The 19,652-nt window shown below is 45.4% G+C and overlaps 1 protein-coding gene across 1 annotated transcript; it reads left to right on the forward strand.

The window, feature by feature from the left end:
* Window positions 1-180: 180 nt before the first annotated feature.
* MICOS10 (mitochondrial contact site and cristae organizing system subunit 10) lies at window positions 181-16,455 on the forward strand. Its single transcript, XM_033079625.2, has 4 exons — window positions 181-288; window positions 11,511-11,558; window positions 12,124-12,233; window positions 16,212-16,455. The coding sequence occupies exons 1-4, from the start codon at window positions 222-224 to the stop codon at window positions 16,218-16,220; spliced, it is 234 nt and encodes a 77-aa protein (XP_032935516.1). The 5' UTR covers window positions 181-221; the 3' UTR covers window positions 16,221-16,455.
* Window positions 16,456-19,652: the final 3,197 nt, after the last annotated feature.

Here is a 19,652-nt window from a genome sequence, read left to right on the forward strand (position 1 = left end):
AGCCCGGTCTTACGGGGGAAAACGGTGTTTTGGGCCGGATCCTACGGGGAAAAAGGGGATTTGGGGCCGAGCCCAAGGTCGGGCGCGGCGGCCATGACGCCCTCCCGTCGGTTACCATCGCAACGGCGGCGAAATCTCGCGATATCTGCCGGCGCGGGCGATAGGTGGAGGAGCAGGTCTCGCGAGAGTTGCGCGGGGGAGGAGGTGAGGGGACGGGCAAGATGGCGTCGGAGGGCGATCTGGGCAGGAAGTGGGACCGGTGTGTGGCGGACTCCGCCGTCAAGCTGGGTAAGGGCAGCACGGGCATGACGGAGCGGGAGGACGCAGGGAAGAGCGGTGCTGGTCCCCCGGGCTCCCCGGACTTGGGAGAGCAGCCGCCAGCGTGTCCCCGTGGCGCGGGGCCCACCGTCCCCCGCTGCCCCAGGTTCGCCTCAGAGCGGTTGTGAGCCCGAGAGAGGCTCAGGGTGTCCGGAGGACCCGCCCTGATCGTTGCCCCCGGTGTCGGGTAAAGCCGGTGGCTCCGGGCCTGGCAAGGTGACCTTGGCCGCGGGCTCGGACCCCCGCCGGGCCCGCTCCCAGCTCTGCGCCCCGGCTCGGCCCCGGCTTACCGCGCTCCGGGCGTGTTTGACCTCGGTTACTCCCTGTGTTGAAGGTGAGAGGTTTCCGTGGGAAATCTGCGCTCCGCAGGAAATCTGGGAGGCCTCCCGGGCGCAATGAATGAGCGGCGGGCAGGCGCCACCGGCTCCCGGCGTTAGGCGACCTCGGCTGTGCTGCGATGGTGGGTTTGGGATCGGTCTGTGCAGAGCTGTTCGCACCGCTCCGTGTGCCAGGGGGGCTGCGTTTATTAAAAGCGATAGGCAGCGTGACACGCTGAGGGCTTCGGCACGTGTCACTTACTACAGCGTGTGGAGTGTGACATTGAGAAGCACCGGCCGTGTCCCAGCCCCGTAGTTTTGCCTTACCGTCAAGGAGGGGAACACTTCTGTTGGATTTTTTCCGTATTTGTTTGCCCTTAAAGTGAGAGTTCTGTCCACGCCTGAGTTTTCTGCAGTAAACCGTTCACGAGGTTTCAGAGTGTTGTGAGTTTTAGGGGTGGTGGTGGCTCTGGTGGCAGTGCCATGCTTGCCCTGTGACCTGCTGCACAGTGACACCAGGCAGGGCTTGTGGCTTCACAAAATGTGTTTACAAACCCAGATCTTCAAGTGCAATGTATAGACTGAGAAATGCAGTGTCTGACACAAAAGATATTTGTTCCATGTTGGTGCAGATGTCTCTTTTAGAACCATAAATAATATCTGGGAAATGTGAATGTTTATTTCTTGTTGCTGCAGTGGCCTTGTGCTTGAAAGCTGATGAGGAACTCGGGGGTTTTAGTTGCCTAATACTTTTCCATTAGAAAAGATGTTTAATAAGTTTAAGTAAACTGAAACTTCCATTGTTTATAACAGACCTTTGAAAAGTGTCAAGTGCTCCAGAGCAGTGTTTTTCCTTATGAAATTCTATTCAGGTTTGTCTGACAAACATATTTGGACATGTTTATGTTTCCATAGCATTGGTTGCTTTATCATAAAATATTAAGTATGCCAAATTATAAACAAGAACTTGTTCCACACTGCAGCTGTACATGTCGGCATCCTGTACATCCTCTGCCCTGGAGGCTGAAAGAAATGGATACAGAGTTGATTTCACACAATCTCTGGCTGGTTTGAGCTGGAAGGGACTTTAAAATTTATCTCATCACACCCCCTGCCATGGGCAGGGACACCTTACACTATCCCAGGTTACTCCAAGCCCTGTCCAGCCTGGCCTTGGACACTGCCAGGGATGGGGCAGCCACAGCTGCTCTGGGAAATGTGTGGCAGGGCCTCCCCACCCTCACAGGGAAGAATTTTTTCCCATTATCCAGCCATATCCTGCCTCTGTCATTGGGAAGCCATTACCCCTTGTCCTGTCTCTCCAGGCCCTTGGAAACAGTTTCTTTCCTGTCAGCTCTCCTCAGGTACTGGAAGTTTGCAATGAGGTCACCCCAAAACCTTCTTTTTTCCAGGCTGAACAATCCCAATTCTCTCAGCCATTCCTCCCAGCAGAGCTGCTCCATCCCTCTGATCATGCTGGTGCCTCTTCTGGCCTGGCTCCAGCAGCTCCAGCTCCCTCCTGTGCTGGGCCCCAGGGCTGGGGCAGCTCTGCAGGTGAGGTCTCACCTGAGTGGGGCAGAGGTGCAGAATCCCCCTTCCCTGCTGCCCACACTGGGGGATCAGCCCCAGGCACAGGGAGTTTCTGGGCTGTTTCATGTCCAGCTCTCACCCAGCAGCACCCCCAGGCCCTTCTCCCTAGGGCTGCTCCCAGTCTCTTCATCCCTCAGCCTGGATTGATCCTGGGATTGTCCTGACCCAGGTACAGCACCAGCACCTCCTCTTGTGGAACCTCATGGGATCCTCTCCTGCAGTGGTGCCCTATCCTCCAGGTGTGTGTGCACCACTTGGCTTGGTGTCTGTCACCTGCACTCCTGACTCTGCAGTGGTTCTTTCCTTTTGAGTTGGTGTTTTCTTCCATCCTAAAGTGGCAGCAGAAGAATGAGAACCTGCTTTGCCTTGTGCACTGGTGCTGCAGTCCGAGGATTGCCAGTGTTGGTATCACAAGGATGCTTAGCAGAGATCTCAGATTCGTGTTCTTCATTAGACTGCCCAAAATCTCAGTCAGATTCATGTTTTTTATTAGACTGTTACATGTGCTGCATCTCTTTATCTTCACACCAAACCCAGTGGGATGGACTCAGACACGTGTTTCTCTTCATATGTGAGGGCACTTTTCTGGTTTGTGTCCTTTTAAAATTGGTCAGTGACTGAAGCATTTGTACTGGCAACCTCCTGCATGAACTGTGTGCTGACAACACAAATTTTTCCATGGTATCCCAGTGGAAATAATTGTTCTCTCTGCAGGGACATTAAAACCACGAGTGGTTGGGTTGTTTGGTTTTGTAATATTACTGCAAAGTTTGCTGGAGTTTCCAATAAATTATCAGGGGTGATTGTTGTACTGGAGAGAAGGAAGAAAGGAAAATATACTTTTTTACTTGAGATTTAGTTGTTACATGGGCTATAGGATTTGGTAAACATTTTTTTTTGGTCAGACTTTCCCTTTGGTGGCCGCAATTTCCTTCCCAAATGCTCCTTTACATCCTTCCAAGTGCTACAGCCAGGGAGATCTTCCCAGCCAATGGCTGGGCAAAAACAAACATTGTGATTAGTGCAGTGTTTTCCCATTCCAGACTCTCTAAATAAAGGAAAGCACTGAACTTCTGGAGCCTTGCTTGCAGGACATTTCCCAGTGTCTGTGGGAACTGTGGACAGATAACTCCTGTGGATTAGTTTGAGGGCTGGTGGGACATGAGAAACAGAAAAGGGGGAGAAGGGGAGGTAGAGCTCTCAGGCTGGCTTTATTAGTAAAAATGTGGTTTGAATTGCAGCCTGTCCTTAGCCCATCAGGATTCCCACTAAGCTGTGCAGGTCAGGCTTTGGCCTTAGCTCTGTTTGTAGTTGTGCAATACTGTTTCAGTTGGAGACCAGGCTCCTGAAAAAAAAAAGAAAAAAATTGATCTCCTGCCACTAAAGCTTCCAAAATAAATATTTATCTTGTGTTGCATCTTTTGAAATGCTGTATTATGTTTTCAAGCTCTTGGTCACTACCTGTGTGGATCCTGTAATTTAGTATGAACTTTTTCCTGTTAGTCCCAAACAGAGGATGTTGTCAGGCAGTTGTTAGTTGTTAGAGGACGTTGTCAGGACATTATTTAATTTCAAAGAGTTAAGTAAACTTTTTTATGCCTGCACAGAACATTGAGCCATTGTTAAGTGGAGCTTGTGGTCACCTCACTTTTATTAGGATGATACTTATTTGTTTTGCTAATGATGTGGCTGTATCCAGGTGGTTTTGTTCCTCTTCCATTGCAGATGTAGTTGTGAGCTCAGTGTTTGTGTGCAGGGGCTGGGTTGTGCTGCTTAGCTGGCCAGGGGGTTTCTGACAGACACTCCAGGTCCTGCTGCCTCTGGCTTTGCACCATCCTCAGGGCTTTTCACCCAGCCAGTCATTTCAAAAAATTAAATTTCTGTTCATTTTTAAAATTCCAATGCTGATTTTCTTGCAGTTTTCTCACAGAAAACTTGTTTGTTTGGAGTGTGTGAGCAGGGACTTGAACTAGTGTAGCTTTTCCTTCCTCAGCTGCTGTGTCCTCCCCAGCCCTCACTGCCATCTCTTCCTTTTCACCAGCAGAGCTCTGCAGAGGAGGGGTGCTGAAGTAAACACTGGTGTGATCTTCCTCTGTCCTGAGGGCTCCAAACCCCCTTCAAAGGCTTGGTTTGTTTGTTTAACTGATTGCTAGCTCGTGGCTGTTTATTTGGAAAGACAATTACAAAAGATTGACAGAGGTGGTTTTATTTTGCTGAAAGGCTGTAATTTTGGACAAATTATTATTATGTGCTGTTTCCAGGGGACAGAGAGGTAATAAACAGCAGTGTGGAAGAGAGGGAGGTTTCTGTGCCTGCATGTCTTGGTTTGTTGTTTTAAATGAGTTGAATGCTGTAATTTCCCTGATATTGGAAGGTAATCCTAAGGAAGCTCTTTGCTTCTTGACTTGTGTGTGTGAAGTTGCTGTGTTGAAGTTAATTTTTTTTCAGCAGAGAAATGTTTTGATGTATGTCTGTGACTGAGCAAAATTCAGCCTGGAAGCTTGTAAATAACCCAGAGTAGTGATTTCATTTTCCTCTAATCCTCTGTTTTGACATCTGAAAATAAAATGCTTCTAATTTCCATTTAATAGGGATTTTTTAAAAGAGAAAAGGGCACTGGATTCTTCTGCAACTGTTAACATGATTTCTTCTGCCTTTCATCATCTGGCCTGCTTGAATAGCTGTTCTGTTAATGGCAAGGATGAAATTGTATTGTTTGTGTCAGTCCACAGATTGGATATTTCAGAAAGGATCATTGTATGGATTGCAATGTCAGTATTTTTAAATAATCCTTCACATGGTTATGAGTAAGATAAAGTCAGTCTATATAATGATAAAACTTGATTACACTTTCTCAAAACTGGATTAGACTTTGTCTAAATATACAAAAATCCTGAAATTCCTGTTTTGAAGTACTTTTTTGCTTGGCAGTTGTATCGTGGCTATCCAGTCTTAGCTACCAGGCCAGAAGGCTTGTTCCAAACTCCTTTGGGGTTTTGTTTTTAGTGCTGGAGAACATGGATATTATGTGAACACACAGCTGCATTGTTGTGTGAGCTTTGTTGGAACCCCAAGTTCTTTTTCCTGGTTGTACAGAAGATCCAGCTCTACTAGTTGTGTCTTGCAGCAGCCCAAGTAGTGTAAACATGGACTGCTCGTGGCTCAGGCTGTGCAGGGAGGCAGCACAGACAACAAAAAATGTTTTCCTTGGAAGAGGTAGGCAAATGCTGGCTTGAGAATAGGCTTTTAGTCCAAAATCTAACAGCAATATTTAGTTATGATGTTAGCAGAACTCTGAATACAATGTCCATGTACAATTTAAGGGAGTATTATCTTTTGTTGGAAGAAAAAGACAGGAAATCCAGGTCTGCTCCTAACTGCATTGTGCCCTGCTGTTCCCTTGGTTGGAACTCAGGTGTGTCAGGGAACTGTGCCCTGCTGGGGTGTGCCCCTCCAGCTGTGTCAGCTCTTGGTGGCCTTTGGGTCAAGAGAAGCTGAGAGAAGAGCTGTGACAATCCATCTGCAAACCCCAGACCTCCTGAGCTCTGCACCACGGGAAGTGAGCCCAGAATGCCCTGACTTCTGAACCTCTGCTTTAGTGCACTGCTGAATGCCAGCTCTGCCTTTCCTGAAGGTGGCATGCAGTGGCAGTGCCCAGGGGAAAGGGGCTGCAGCCAAGTGATATCCTGAAGTTTGAGAAGTTACAGCAGTAGATGGGAGCAAGACTTTGTTGGTTTTTATACCAGAAACAGTTTCCTGAGAAAATCCTTTTGGGGCTGCTTGCACATCCTTGGTAATTATAAATGAATAGCAAGAGGTTTGAGAAGGATGAGGCTCCTGTTCTCTTCATTCCTCCAGTGAGATGCCCCTGAAACTCTGGTTGCTCTCAGTTGTCTCTGTGAGCTGGGCCAGCAGACGTCAGTACTGGCCAGCCTGTGCTGGGGGGTGTGAAGCAGCAGCATTGCCAACACTCATAGCTGGGCTGCAAAAGCCCTGAGTGTGGTGTGTTTACTTCTGCTGAATCTTTCTTTTCAGCAATGTTACTGTTTTTATTAGCAGAACATGTAATTGCAGTGAGACAAGGTAAAGTTTCCTGTCAGAGGGGTATTTTCTGTGTTATGAGAATATTGCTGATTTCTATACAGGAGTTTCTAAAGCAAGCACAGCCCTCGTTTGTCTAAAAGAACATTGATCATAGAATCCCAGAATGGTTTGGAGTGGGAGGCACCCCTGTCATGGACAGGGACATCTTCCAGCACCCCAGGCTGCTCCCAGCCCCATCCAACCTGGCCTTGGACACTTCCAGGGATGGGGCAGCCACAGCTGCTCTGGGCAGTCTGTGCCAGGGCCTCCCCACCTTCCCAGGGAAGTTGCACAATCTCATCATAGAGCAGCTTCCACTCCTCTCCCCTTCCCCTTTTAAAGGAAGGAGAAAACATTTGTGCTCTCAGGTCCCACAGCTCATTCAGCAGTCTGTGGTGTGAGGTTGAAGTTTCTGGTCCAGGGTCACTGTGGTTCCTTGGTGCTGCTGCCTGTGCCTCTGGGAAGTGCTGATGTTTACTCAGGCTTTGCTTTGAGCAGCACTTGACCTGACCCTGAGTGCTTAAGGGTGAAAGCAGCCCCTGAAAGCATGTTGGGATTTTGGATTAGAATGATATTTGGATATTAATATTTTGTTATTCCAGTTTTTCTCTGTTGCTACAGTCAGATGCTAGTATAAAACAAAACTCTCTTTTTTCTGCTTCTTTCTTGAGTACTTGGTATATAATTTCACTGTGTTTTCTTCTAGTGTCCATGCTCATTTTTCTGTCTGCTCTGCAAACAATCCACACCACAGGGGAGATGGGAATGAAAGCTTCAAAGTTGGTGTTTGAAGAAAATCTGATTCCTGCCACTAAGACCTTGCAAAGAGTCTGCTTAAAATTAATTCTCTCCGTAAATAAGTGATTTCATGGTCTCGGATTTCTAACTGGTGCTAAGTGCTGCCCTGTGAAGGCCCTGGTGTGTCAAGGCAACTTCCCTCCACATTTTTGCAAAGCAATTCTTTATGTATCTTGTCAGAGTGGGATTGGAGGCTGAATCTCTCAGTTTTGTATTAGTGTGTGTGGAATGGCAAAGGAAAATAATAGTTTTTGTTTTGGGATTAAGTAATTGAAAACCTTCCAGCTGCTATAGTAACAGCAACACATCTGCCAGATGTCAATGAGCATATTTTAATCCTTCTATTTTAAGTTTCAAGCTATTGAAGCAAAGTACATCTAGGTGTGGCTGTGTTAGTAGCTGCCTCAGCCTGTAGCTACTTGGGGAGCCTAGGAAAGAACAGTGTAGTATCACTGCTGGAGTGACTGTGGATGAAATTTATAGAAAAAGCTTTTCCCAGATGTTCTTGTGGGGCAGGAGCCCATCCTGAAGATTTGTGTTTCTCTCCTAGACACTTTTATGATGTCCTGTTGGGTATACAGCACGTGCTCTCCTGTGTGTTAGATTGATTGGAGGTACTGGGACGTTTTTCTTGGAAGGTGTAAGAGCCAAAAAAGCAGAAAGAAAAAGTTTTGGCGCCTGGGCTTGCTGCCTAATGCCGATTCCGTGTGCCTGTGCCGCTCTGTGTGCCTGGGATGTGAGGTGGGGAGCAGGGCTGAGGTGTCCACACAAGTGTCCTGTCCCCTGTTGACACTGTAAATGAGTTTAGGCTGAAGTGATGAATGTGGGGTGGAAGAGGCTGTTTTTCTAGTTAAACATTTTAAACTGTCAGAGAAGGTGAAAAATGGGTTGTACTCTTTCCTGTGGCCTTTTCCTCCAAAGAGTCTGTCATGCAAGAAAGAGGGAGTATGTGCCTGGCGTGGATCAAGCCCTTTGCTTTTCCATGTTGGTTTGTTTTTATTGTAAGATAAACCTTTCATGTTTTATTGTTATGAAGTTAAAGGCTGGCCTAGAGGTGCTGATTTTTAGGAGGAACAGCTGGAGTGTCCCCTGCTCAGGTGGGAGGCTCTTTGAAGCGACATGTTGCCTCTTTAAGAGGAAATGGAGCATGTGAGAACTTAAACCTGTAAAACTCATCAGCAGCTCTGCCATTGTTTATCTCTGGTGTAACTTTATATAGAATTAAAGTGAAATGCATTACTTTGCTCCCGAGGCAAGATGGTTTTGCTCCCCCTTGGTCTTGGAGACACAGGAAATGACCACATAACCACAAATACTTTCTAGTGGAATGAAGATGAGTGACAAACTTCCCACAGAAAGAGGTTCTTAACCAGATGGGCTAATGAATTAAATGTAGCTGAAGGTTCTGGTTTTAAGTTAAAACCAACTTCTAACTGTTCAAACCAAGTAGAAAAGAGCAAATGCTGTGCATGCAGTGGCTGCTGAGAGGGGCAGAGCTCGTGTTTCTGGTGGACAGGGCATTGTGATCACAGTGGTTTGGAGCACAGGCTGTGGTCTGTGCCTCAGTCAGGGGAGGAGTGGCCCAAGCTGCCTGTGGGTTGAGGAAAGCTAAGGTACTTTCTTGGCTTTGTTTCTCAGGTTGCCTTCTTGCACAGAAGGCCAGAAGTCATTATTGTCAGATCTCCTTCACTTCTGTAGCATTTTCATTACTTAAAGCAAAGTCTTAGCTATCCTCCCATCATTTTTTTTCTCATTGTCACTGTAGACTCCTTATGCCTGGAATAAAGTGCAATGATAGCCTCTAAAATTGCACAAAAGATGTGTTTGCATGAAGAACAATCCCTTCCTTCAAACAAAGAAAAAGCTTTCTAAAGACAGAGTAGTTCTTCCTAAGTCAGTTGTGCTGGACCACATCTGTTTAACAGTGATGTTGGTGTGGGGGAAGGCCTAGTTTGTGTTTTAGGCTTAGGCTGAATTGCACTTGACATAAATAATAATTTTTTCACCTTTTAAGTGTATCCTGTAGCTTTCCCCATGGCCAACAGGAAACAGCATTGATGGCATGTGAGTGCAGCCCTTACAGAGGGGCTGCAACGTGAGAGAACATCTGAAGGAAGTGAAGAGAGTATGAGATAATGATAATTTCTGGAAGTAAATTGAAAGAAACTGTATTAATTATAGCTGCTTCCTTAGTGCAGGGTTGTATTAAGACAAGACAGGGACGAGTTCACCACTAGCTGGTGAGAAAAATGTGGGTTTGACTGATAACATGGAAAATGTGGTGACATTAGAAACTGCCCAGGCTATGCATGGAGATGATGCAGAATTTGTCATCCTGTAAATCATTTCTCATTGATTAGCTAAGCTGTTTGGATTGGCAGAGGGGCTCTTCCCAGGGACAGGAAGGGTAGGACTGGGATTGCTCCCTCGGGCCAGGGTGCTGAACTGGGCACTCCCAGCAGTGCTGGTACAGTCTGACCAGAAATCCCCACCAAGTCCTTGTGAGCCCGACCAAACCAGCTGCAGTAAGGCTGGCAGAGGAGCCAGGCCAGGGCACTAACTGGGTGGGTTCTGGAAGATGGTAATTTCATTAAAGGCAGCAGCAGCAAAGGTAGGGCAGGAGGGCTCTGCTGGGGGGGTTACAAGGGTGAGCTCTGGCTCTGTCTGTGGCCTGATGTCTCTTCCAGGCTGAGGGTGAGCACTGCTCACTGGGTCTGAAGGAGCTGCTCCAAGGAGTGGCTTTACTGTCTGAAAGGCACAAATCCCTGAGCTCTGAGCAGACATCTGAGGATGCAAGACTTTCCCTTAGCTGTGCAAATGATTAGAGTGCAAAGCTGACCTTCCACACGGCTCTGAAATGTCTGGGGGAGTGATGTCAGCATGGCTTGGCGGGCGGTCAGAGCCCTCTCTTCCTGCATGTTTTGTAAGCCTACTCCAAAGTTGTAATGACCTGGTAAAGTAGTTACCTCTGGCACAACTGAAAATCTGTAGTAAAATGAAAAGGGTTTTCAAACCAGCTCCCATTTCCAGCTCTCAGTAATTACAGACAGAGACTGAACACGAGGGGCTTTGCTCAGTTCATGTTTGTTCACCTCTGTCCTGATATTCAGGAGTTTGTAATCACCAAAAAACATTGAATGCTTAGTTAAGGTACAAGGTGCTGCACACTAATGTACTGAGGATGCAAAGGATTTTTTGAGCAATCTGTTCTTCAGTAGAAGTTATCAATGTACTTTTTACAAGGAAAAAGTTTTGAAGAACACAAGGAAACTTAAAGAAACATCATCCTGTGTGCCATGAGGGTACAGGATTCCTTGGCAGTGTTCTGGACTCAACTCACTTCCTAGTGCATTCAACAGCATCATGTGCTTTTAGGAATATAAAAAAAAGATATTGTTTACTTAACAAACTCCTAATACCCAATTTCTTGTATTGAAAAGAAAGAGTTGAAACCCATATCAGGATGTGTTTGCTGCAAAATAAACCCGAAGCTGTTGGTTTGGTTTTTTTTAATGAGCAAATGCATGACTGATTTTTTATTTTTGAGGCATTTCCATGCCTTATCTAAAATACTTCTCTTTAGTGGACATAATTAAAGGTAGAATTTGCCCACTCAGCTGCAAGTTTTCACTGTGATATTTATTGGGTCCTGAGAGGAGTTTTGCAGACTTGCCTGACATCTTGCACAAAATCATAAGCTCACCTTCCAAAGAAAGCAAAAAATTATTTTTAAATATGCTGAGTTTTTAGTGGTGCTGGATCATTTTGTTTCAACTTCTGCAGTTATTTCTGTGTATAGTGTAAGGATGTGAAAAGTCATTCACTCCTAATGTGTTTAAATACTCTCCATAATGAATGTTGTGGATGTGAAAGATAAGCAGCCTGGAGCTTTCTTTGTAAGGTATAGGGTAACACAAAGCTTCAAAGTTCTGCTGCCCTCAGGACACACATTGAAGCACTTAAAGTAGTGAGATAAATGAAATACAATGAGATATTCATCTGCAGAATCTGAAGCTCAAGGACACAATAAGTTTTCATTTAAGTGTTTCTCATTTGCTGACAATGAGCCAAATAAATTTTAATTCCACATTGTAGATGGTGACAGAAATTCAGGAACCGTTCCCTGGGATGAGAGTCTGGTTTGTTTCCCAGATATTTCTGATAATGTACTTATTGCATATGTTGGGATTCTCACCTGAATTAGCTGCTTACAGTTATTTAAAAAAATAAGAATTGTTTTTTTCAGGTTGGTTATGTAAGAACTCTCTGGTTTGGTGTGCTGAACTAACATGTAGTTGGATAGTCATAGTCTGATAGTCCTGAGTTGGAATAAAGAATTGCTGTAAATAATTTTCCATTGCTTTGCTTTATCCTTATCCTCACCCACTGCATTTCTTCTTACAGGTGCTGGATTTGGATTAGGAATTGTTTTCTCAGTCATCTTCTTCAAAAGTAAGTACACTGCATGAATCTTGGCTGCCTGCTTCCCACTTCCCATCTGTTGTACATACAGTTACAGTTCTCTAAGGCATGTAAAAGTTAATCAGCTTGTTAGACTAATTCTTCCATTGTTTGTCCTGTCTTTTCCATTGAAATGGAGTTCCCAAAACTTATAGCTGTGTGACAAGGACGTTATCCATGGCACCTCTGTGAGCTCCTCCTGTGCTCAGCTCAAATCCTGGAATGGCAGGAGAGCCTGAGCCAAATCACTGGAGCCATGTGTCTAGACAGCAGTTTGTGCCAGCCTTCCCAGGGCTTTCAAACTGATCTTAGTCCTTCAGCTGTGCTTTAAAACAGAATCATTTTCAGTAATACCTTGAATTCAGAGATTGCTCTCTGTTAAATTCTAAACACATGTTACTGTTACTGTAGTGGGCTGGTTTGGAGCATTTTAGAACTTGAAAATGCCTAGAATGCATCTTCTAGTAATTTATTCTTTCTTGGTGCTTATAGAACAATGTGTAACACACAGATTTCCTTGACTTTACTTTTTCCTCTCTGCTTACCTCTTCCACAGGAAAGACATGGCCTATTGCATTTGGGTCAGGGATGGGGTTAGGAATGGCTTATTCCAATTGTCAACATGACTTCCAGTCTCCATATCTTCTCCATGGTAAATTTGTAAAAGTAAGTATCTGTGTGTCGTGGTTTGACACTGGCCCAGTGCCAGGCACCCACCAAAGCCTCCCCTCCCCTGCCACAGCTGGGCAGAGGAGAGAAAAAAAAATTAATGAAGGGTTTATGGGTTAAGGACCAGGAGAAAACACTTCAAGGGCAAAACAAGTTCAACTTAAAGTTGCAAAGTGAATTTGTTACTAACAAAACCAGAGGATAATGACGGGTAAAATAAGGCCTTGAAGCAACTTTGTCCCCCAGCCCCTCTCTCCTTCCCACTGTCAGCACAGGGGGACAGGAGGGTGGGGATCTTGGTCAGTTCATCACTGAGGTTTTCTTCCCCTGTGAGACCATGGATGCCTCCCACAGGAGACATTTCTGCCTGAACTCAGGGTGGGTCCAATCTCACCAGCAGCAGTCCTCCCAAAACTGAATTCCCCCTGTGGGTAAACTGACCCCAAAAGTGCTGCAGTGTGGGTCACTCTTCCACAGGATGCAGTCCTTCAAGGACAGGCTGCTCCAGCCTGGGAGCAGGGCCCCCCTCTCCTCATGGGATCTTCCCCTGGATCACAGCCTCATCCAGGCATCCCCCACTCCAGCATGGGCACCTCCCCCAGGGGCTGTGGGTGGATCTCTGCATCCCCCATGGATCTCTGCATCCCCCATGGATCCCAGGGGCTGTGGGTGGATCTCTGCATGTCCCATGGATCTCTGCATCCCCCATGGATCCCAGGGGCTGTGGGGGGATCTCTGCATGTCCCATGGACTGGGGGTGGATCTCTGCGTGTCCCGTGGATCCCCATGGGCTGTGGGTGGATCTCTGCATCCCCCATGGGCTGCAGGGACACATCTGCTCCACCATGGTCTCACCACAGGCTGCCTGCAGAGGAATCTCAGCTCTGGTGCCTGGAGCACCTCCTGTCCCTCCTTCTGCACTGCCCTTGGTGTCCCCATGTTGTTTCCCTCCTCTGGCTAGAAGAAAAGCTCTGCACCTTTGTTTTGATTTTCTTCTTAAATCTGTAATCACAGAGGCATTCCCATCATCTCTAACTGGCCCAGCTTGGCCAGCACCGTGTCCATCTTCAGAGCCCTCAGGAACTGGCTCTGCTGGACATGCTGGAAGCTTCCAGCAGCTTCTCACAGGAGCCACCTGCTACCAAAAACCAGGCTGTGCAAATAGCCACCACTGGCTGGTAACTGTTTGTGAGTCAGATTGTCATTTACATGGACATTCCTCTGCCTTTCCCAAAAGAGTGCTAGTAAGAAGAAACTTGTGTTGCCAAAGCTGGGCTGTTCCCCTGTTCTTTAATAGCTGGTGTGTTTAACAGTAAATTCTATACTGGATACATGGAATTAGTTTAACAGATCCTGCAGGTAGCTTTTCCCACAACCTGAAAACACAATAAAAATATATGTCAGCAAAGCAGAAAAACTAAACTAGTATTAAAGTTCTTCAGACTTTAAAAGAGATGAGCTGGGAAGAAACTGAAAGTCATGTCAGGCACATCAGGTAGATCTGTCTGTGGAAGTGGATCTTTGATCTTCTGTTGGGCTTTGGGTTCTTTTATTCAGTATGAAAACACTGATCACTTGTAAGTTTTGTGACTTGTTTGTCTGCTAGTAATGTAGTAGTTAGTCTGGAAAAAAATGTACCCTGTAAGCAGTTTTGAAGAGAGTAATTTCAATGAGTTCAGCATTAACACTGAAGTAAAATATTTCAAAATATTTTACCATGAAGTAAATTTTTAAAGAATTGATTTAATTAGCAGAAACCATTTTTGCAGTCACAAACTGGCTGCAGTGCACCAGTCCACAAACTGCCTCCATTAGTATTTTCTTCATTTCTTCATGTGTCAGAGTTGGGGCAGTTCTCATAATAATAATTATGAGTTAATTTATCACTGTGGCATCTGGAAACAAAAGGAATGTGGGTGTGTTTTGGATTCCCAGAGCCATGGCCTGGTTAAATGGTTTCACTTACACTGGTGGAGAGGCACAGGACATATTTACAGTGACTTCAGCACTCAGAAAGTACTGAGGTAACTTACTCTGCCTGGAGCAGGACACAGAGTGCAGAAATCCCTCCTGGATTGCTCCTCTGCCTGGTGCACGAGGCCTGCAGGGCTTTCCAGGCTTTTCCTGGTGCTTGTAGAGCTGCAAGTTGAACCTGGTCCTCTTTGGATTCACTGCAGATGAGCTTTTGCCAGCTGCTTACAAATGTTCTCTCCAGCTGCCTGGTAAAGGAAATAATAACAAGATTCTCCAACAAATAAAATCTTTGGAGAGCAGTACAGAGAATCTGATTTTGATGCAGCTGATCAGCATTGCCAGCTAGTGCCCAGAATCAAAAAATTGGCTTTTCTGGCTGGATTTGTTAAAATTAAAATGTGTTAGTACTTCACACTTCCTGAGGTTGTTCCTCCAGTTTATGTCTCCAAAGAAAAGCTGAAATGACATGTCTGTGGCTTTATGGGAGTGATAAATGCACTGCTCACATGTTCTGAGAGAGCATTACTCATTCAAGGATGCTTGTTCCTAGGGATGTTGGGCAGCAGAAAACAGTGTCTGGTCACCCTAGGAAGGGATTTTATTTGGATTAAGGACTAATCTGGGGCAGGGTGGTCCTTGGAAGCATGAGGTAACTGGAAGGACTCTTCAGATCCTGCCTGGCACAAGACAAATAGTTTCCAGTGCACTGTCTCCATGGCACAAAGAGGCTGAGAGAGGGAAAATGCAGATGAAGCCATCTAATGGTTAATGTCATTAATTCCCCCCAAAATGTCATGTCATGGATAATGGCTCCAGGGTTATTACAACAAAATTATTTCATTTCTCTTGGTTAGGAACATGGAAAATATTGTTGCATTATCACTCATCTGTTTTTTTCCTAGAAAAACTTGTTAAAACTAAAGTTGGTAGGATTTCCTTTACAAAACTGACTTCTGTTCAAATGCTAACTTGTCAAAATGATAGAATCTGCAAAAAATTCAGCTTCATTAGAGGGAAATGTAATACAGATTAACTTGGTCAGAATTATTTCTAGTTTCTTGAGCCTGTCAAGTTCACAGGATCACAGGAGAGCTCAAATTGGAAAGGACTTCAAGGACTTCATGGGAGTGAGCTGTGAGATCAGACAGGTTATTCAGGCCTTTACTTGATTGGGATTGTTCATTCTTCAGGATCTTAATTCTGAATCCTGAGTCAGAATGAGAGAGGACAGAGGATCTTCAAGGTACTGAATAACCAGGAGATGTCAGAGTGACTTTGCAGCTGTTGTGGCTGTAACTTGGCTCATCACACTGCCCATCCTTTGGGTTAAAATTTCATCATGAAACCCCAGCACCAGTGCAGGAGCCATTCATCTAGACCAGAAGAATGCTTAAAGTGCAGAAGAGTTCTGATTTGTGGTCAGAATATTCTGAGGGCTTTTTAAGTCATTTTGATTGAGTGGTTTTCACTGTGACTTCATCAGAATTTGAAATCAACATTGTCACAATTATTTCAAGGCTTAAAATGCAGTGGCTGTGAATTACACAGCCTAGATTTCTGTGCAAAATGGAAAATACCCTATTCTTCAGGTTATTTAGCCTGTATTATCACCCAAACCTCACAATCCTGTACTTTGATAGAAATGTGGATTTATATTGATGTGCAAGAACATGAGAAGGCAACTGTAGCCTTTCCTCTTGCTCTTTGAGACTTTGATTTCTCTTCAGTCTGTGACTAGTTAACTTGACCAATACTGTGGGGTTTTTTGAAGTGCCCAGTTTATCAGAATGGAGGGTTGTGCATGAAAACATGACATGCTTCTGGCATGGAAATAGCTGCTTAATTCCTCCATGTACAACCTCTTGCTTTAGCAAAGGATGAAAAGGTTCCCCTACCCTCTGCAAACGTTACAGAGCTCTGTGACTTGCTTTACATCCTGCAGCACCTTCCATGTAAGGAACCCAAATGGCTTTTTAATAATACAACCTTCTTGCTTTACAGGAACAGTGACTAATGGCTGAGACTATCCCAGTGGGAAGGAAGGAGAAATCAATGATTATTCCTCAGGAATATTGAAGTGCCCCTGGAATAAGCCAACATTCTTCAGTAACGATCACCAGTAACTCTTTATACTCCAACAAACTGTTTCTGTCTATGAAACAAAGTCTGTTGCTTGTTTTGTATGGTGTCTGAAAAGTGCAAGGAAGACCTCTTCTGGGAAATAAATAAAAGAAAATTGGCCTTCTCTGGTGTGTTGACTTTGTATGTGAGTGAGAGAGAGGGAGAATGGAAGGAGACAACTTCATTTGGAGTAGCCAGCAGCTGGGACCACCTGGGCCATGGGAGAGCTCCTCAGCAAAGCCAGCATTCGTCTGTTCCTCCCCACTCCTGAGAGCAACCCCCATCAGCATCAGTTCAAAGAAGCATTCCCACCTCATAAATCACCCTCTAGACCCCTGCTGCTTGTGCTGTGTTTGGAGAGGAATATAAATACTCCTGTGTCCTGTTTGTACAGTTGCCCTTTAAAATTGGAATTCTGTCCTCTCAGAAGAGGTAGAATCCAAAGGGATAAATCCAAACAGTGTGATGGATGCAGCAAGGCCCTGCTGTCTCTTGTAGCTTTGGGTCATGGACTGACCCCTGTTTGAAACTTCCCAGGATAGTGGGTGAGTTAAACACATCCTCGTGCCATCTGGCTCTCAGCTTACCTTTTAGGCTGATTGTTTTTGCACCCCTCTTCTGTGGGAGAACAGAGAGGTTTCAGTGTCTGGGAATGGGTCACAACTACTTAAAGCTCTTCATTGCCTTGGCAAGACTCTGCTGTAAGCTCTTCCTTCTTTACATCCAGCCCAGCCCTTGTGCTGCCTTGCTGGCACAGTGCCTGCTGCTCATCCCCTGGCTCAGGAGCTTGTCTTCACTGCTGCTTTACTCAGCACAATTCTCTAGCTATGGAGATGGCTCTTGAGGTTCTCTCTTTGTCCCACACTTGTGTGATGTCCATGTCACAAGGAGTGAGTGCATGTCTCCAGAGGGAAAGGGAATTGCTTAGGTTGATGCAGGACTTGCCTTTATTGAAAGCCTGTTGTGCTGCATGGTGAGTGCTGATAGATAGAAGAGTGGCAGAACAACTCCTCCTGTTGTGCACAGCAAATAGGAGAAAGGAAAACAAGTTGTGTGATAGTTGTTTTTTAAACTGTGCCAGGAAAGGAAGGGGATGGACTGGTAGGCTGTAGTTCAGAGGGCTTGAGAAACTCCTTATCTTGCAGTTCTGGGGTGTGGGTGCTGCTGCAGCCCTGCATCCCCAGCTCTCCTGGGCACTGCTCTGTGGATCCTGCGCTCTGGAGGAACGTGTCGAGCTGTGCCCAGAGTCAACAGACGCTGCAGAGCTCGCCTGGAGCAAAGAACTTGTGAAATAAAATAGCTCCAGTGCCAGAGCAGCATTAAGACTGTCAGAGCATGATACCATCCAGGACCATTGCTCCAGCATGTCCTTGTTTTTCCACCTCCTCCCTTGCCGGACTGCATTCATCAGTCAGGTCAAAACAGCTTATTGAAAACAGGATATCTTTCCTTATTTCTTTCTTTCCAATTTTGAATCATTTTATCTGGCCCCAGTTTTTAATTTGAACTATGTACTTTGGAGTCATAGCTCCTCTGCGGTTTGGAAAGGGCTTTTATTGAGTTCTGTGTGTGTGCTGCAGTCTGGGGAGCCAGAGGGATCTGCTGGAGACAGGAGCACCAGCCTGGGCAGGACCCAGGAGAACCAAAAGTGGTGACAACACCGCACAGAGTGACTGTCAGTGTGCAGAGACAGCTTCAGCTCCTGGCCAGTGATGAGTTCCTTTCTTATTTAGTGGCCCTGCTAACGAGTCATCCTGCCCTTACATGCTCTCCTTCAGCTCAAATATGACTTCTAGAGTTAATTCTTACCTTGGGCTGCTGTGGCCTGTGATCAAGTGGTTCTTCTGGCCCTGGAACTCAGATAATGATCGTAGAGATCAATTCCCAGTGTGTCCTTTACTGCTAGAGTGAGAATAATCACAACAAAGGTGTTCAAGTCAACATGGGTGAGTGTGAAAATAATGCACAATTCTAGAAGTAGAATTTAAATTTGTCACTGCTCTTTAAATGGAGTAAAAGCTTAACTTTTTGGTTTTCTTCACAGCTGCCTTGCTTGTTGTCTGTGTTGATGTATATATATATACATGTATATGCACATATAACTAATATGTGAAGGGTCTGTATTTGTTTTGCTTTATTTAATTAAAGATGTATTATCCCAAACCTATTTTTGAACCTGTCCATGTAAGCTGTGCAAATATCTCCTTGTGAGGACAGATCTCCTTTTTCCCTCTCTGGGAAGGAGCCTGTACCCTTCCTTCCCCACTGAGGCTGGAATAGGAATGGTTTCCTGACGCTTGATTTCTAATTGCATAAATGGAAGGGGGGAAAGTGGAAATTCTAAGTACCAAAAGGCATGTTAAATTTAGAATAATACACTCATCTGGAAACTATCACATTTTTCCTTCTTTCTTAAGCCTGCTGAAATCATTGCTTCGTCTGTGGCGTGATTTGGATCGGGACCAAAAAGTGCAAACAAGATAGGGCTGAAAAAGGCAGGTGTCCCTACCCAAACTTAATGAGACCTTTTAGGAGAGAACTTGTATCCCAATTGTAATAGGAGTATCCAGTGAGTAAGGAAACCATATCACTACCCAAGAGAAGGGGGAAAAAAAAGAAGCTGTTTGCTGACTAGAACTGGTTTTGAACGTTTAACAACTCCCCAAGTGCTCAGCTGACCACAAATCTGCCTCTTTAACAGCTTGATTAGATGTCTGCTGAGGCTTTGAGATGAATAAACAAGTCACGGAAAAGCAGAGACAGCAGGGAAAAAAATATCAAGCTGCTTTTCTATTGTTTATCCGAGTTGTTCATGTTTGATCAAGATACCGTCATTGCTTTGTGTTCCAGTCCTGCCTGGAGCCCTGGCCAAGAGCAGGACCTGGCTGGATGTGGTGCTGTACACACAAATAAAAACCAGCCTCTGCCCTGGAGAATTTACAAACTAAACAGATGGGCTGCAGGGAGGTAGGAGGGTTTGTAATTCCCATTTTAAAGATGGGACAAGCTGTAGGCAAGGTCAGGGAGAAGCTGTGCAGGGAATGTGGTGTGCAGCCAGGACGCTGATTGGAGTCCAGCAGCCCATCCTGAAAACCCAACTGGTTTTTCATGTGGTGCTGGAGTCTCAGGGGAAGGCTGCTCTTCATAGACTGGGAGACTCCAAAAGTGTTTGTGCCACCCTTTGCTGTTTTCAAGTTGCCCCAAATTCTTACTGGCAAATCCTTGAGAAGTTGGGAATGCCATTTTACTGTGCAGAGGCTGATAGCCTATGGAATCACTAGTAGGTGTAAACCACTGTCATCCTCAATATTGACTTTGGTG

Source organism: Catharus ustulatus, chromosome 24 (assembly GCF_009819885.2).
Source record: "Catharus ustulatus isolate bCatUst1 chromosome 24, bCatUst1.pri.v2, whole genome shotgun sequence".
Classification (NCBI taxonomy): Eukaryota; Metazoa; Chordata; class Aves; order Passeriformes; family Turdidae; genus Catharus; species Catharus ustulatus.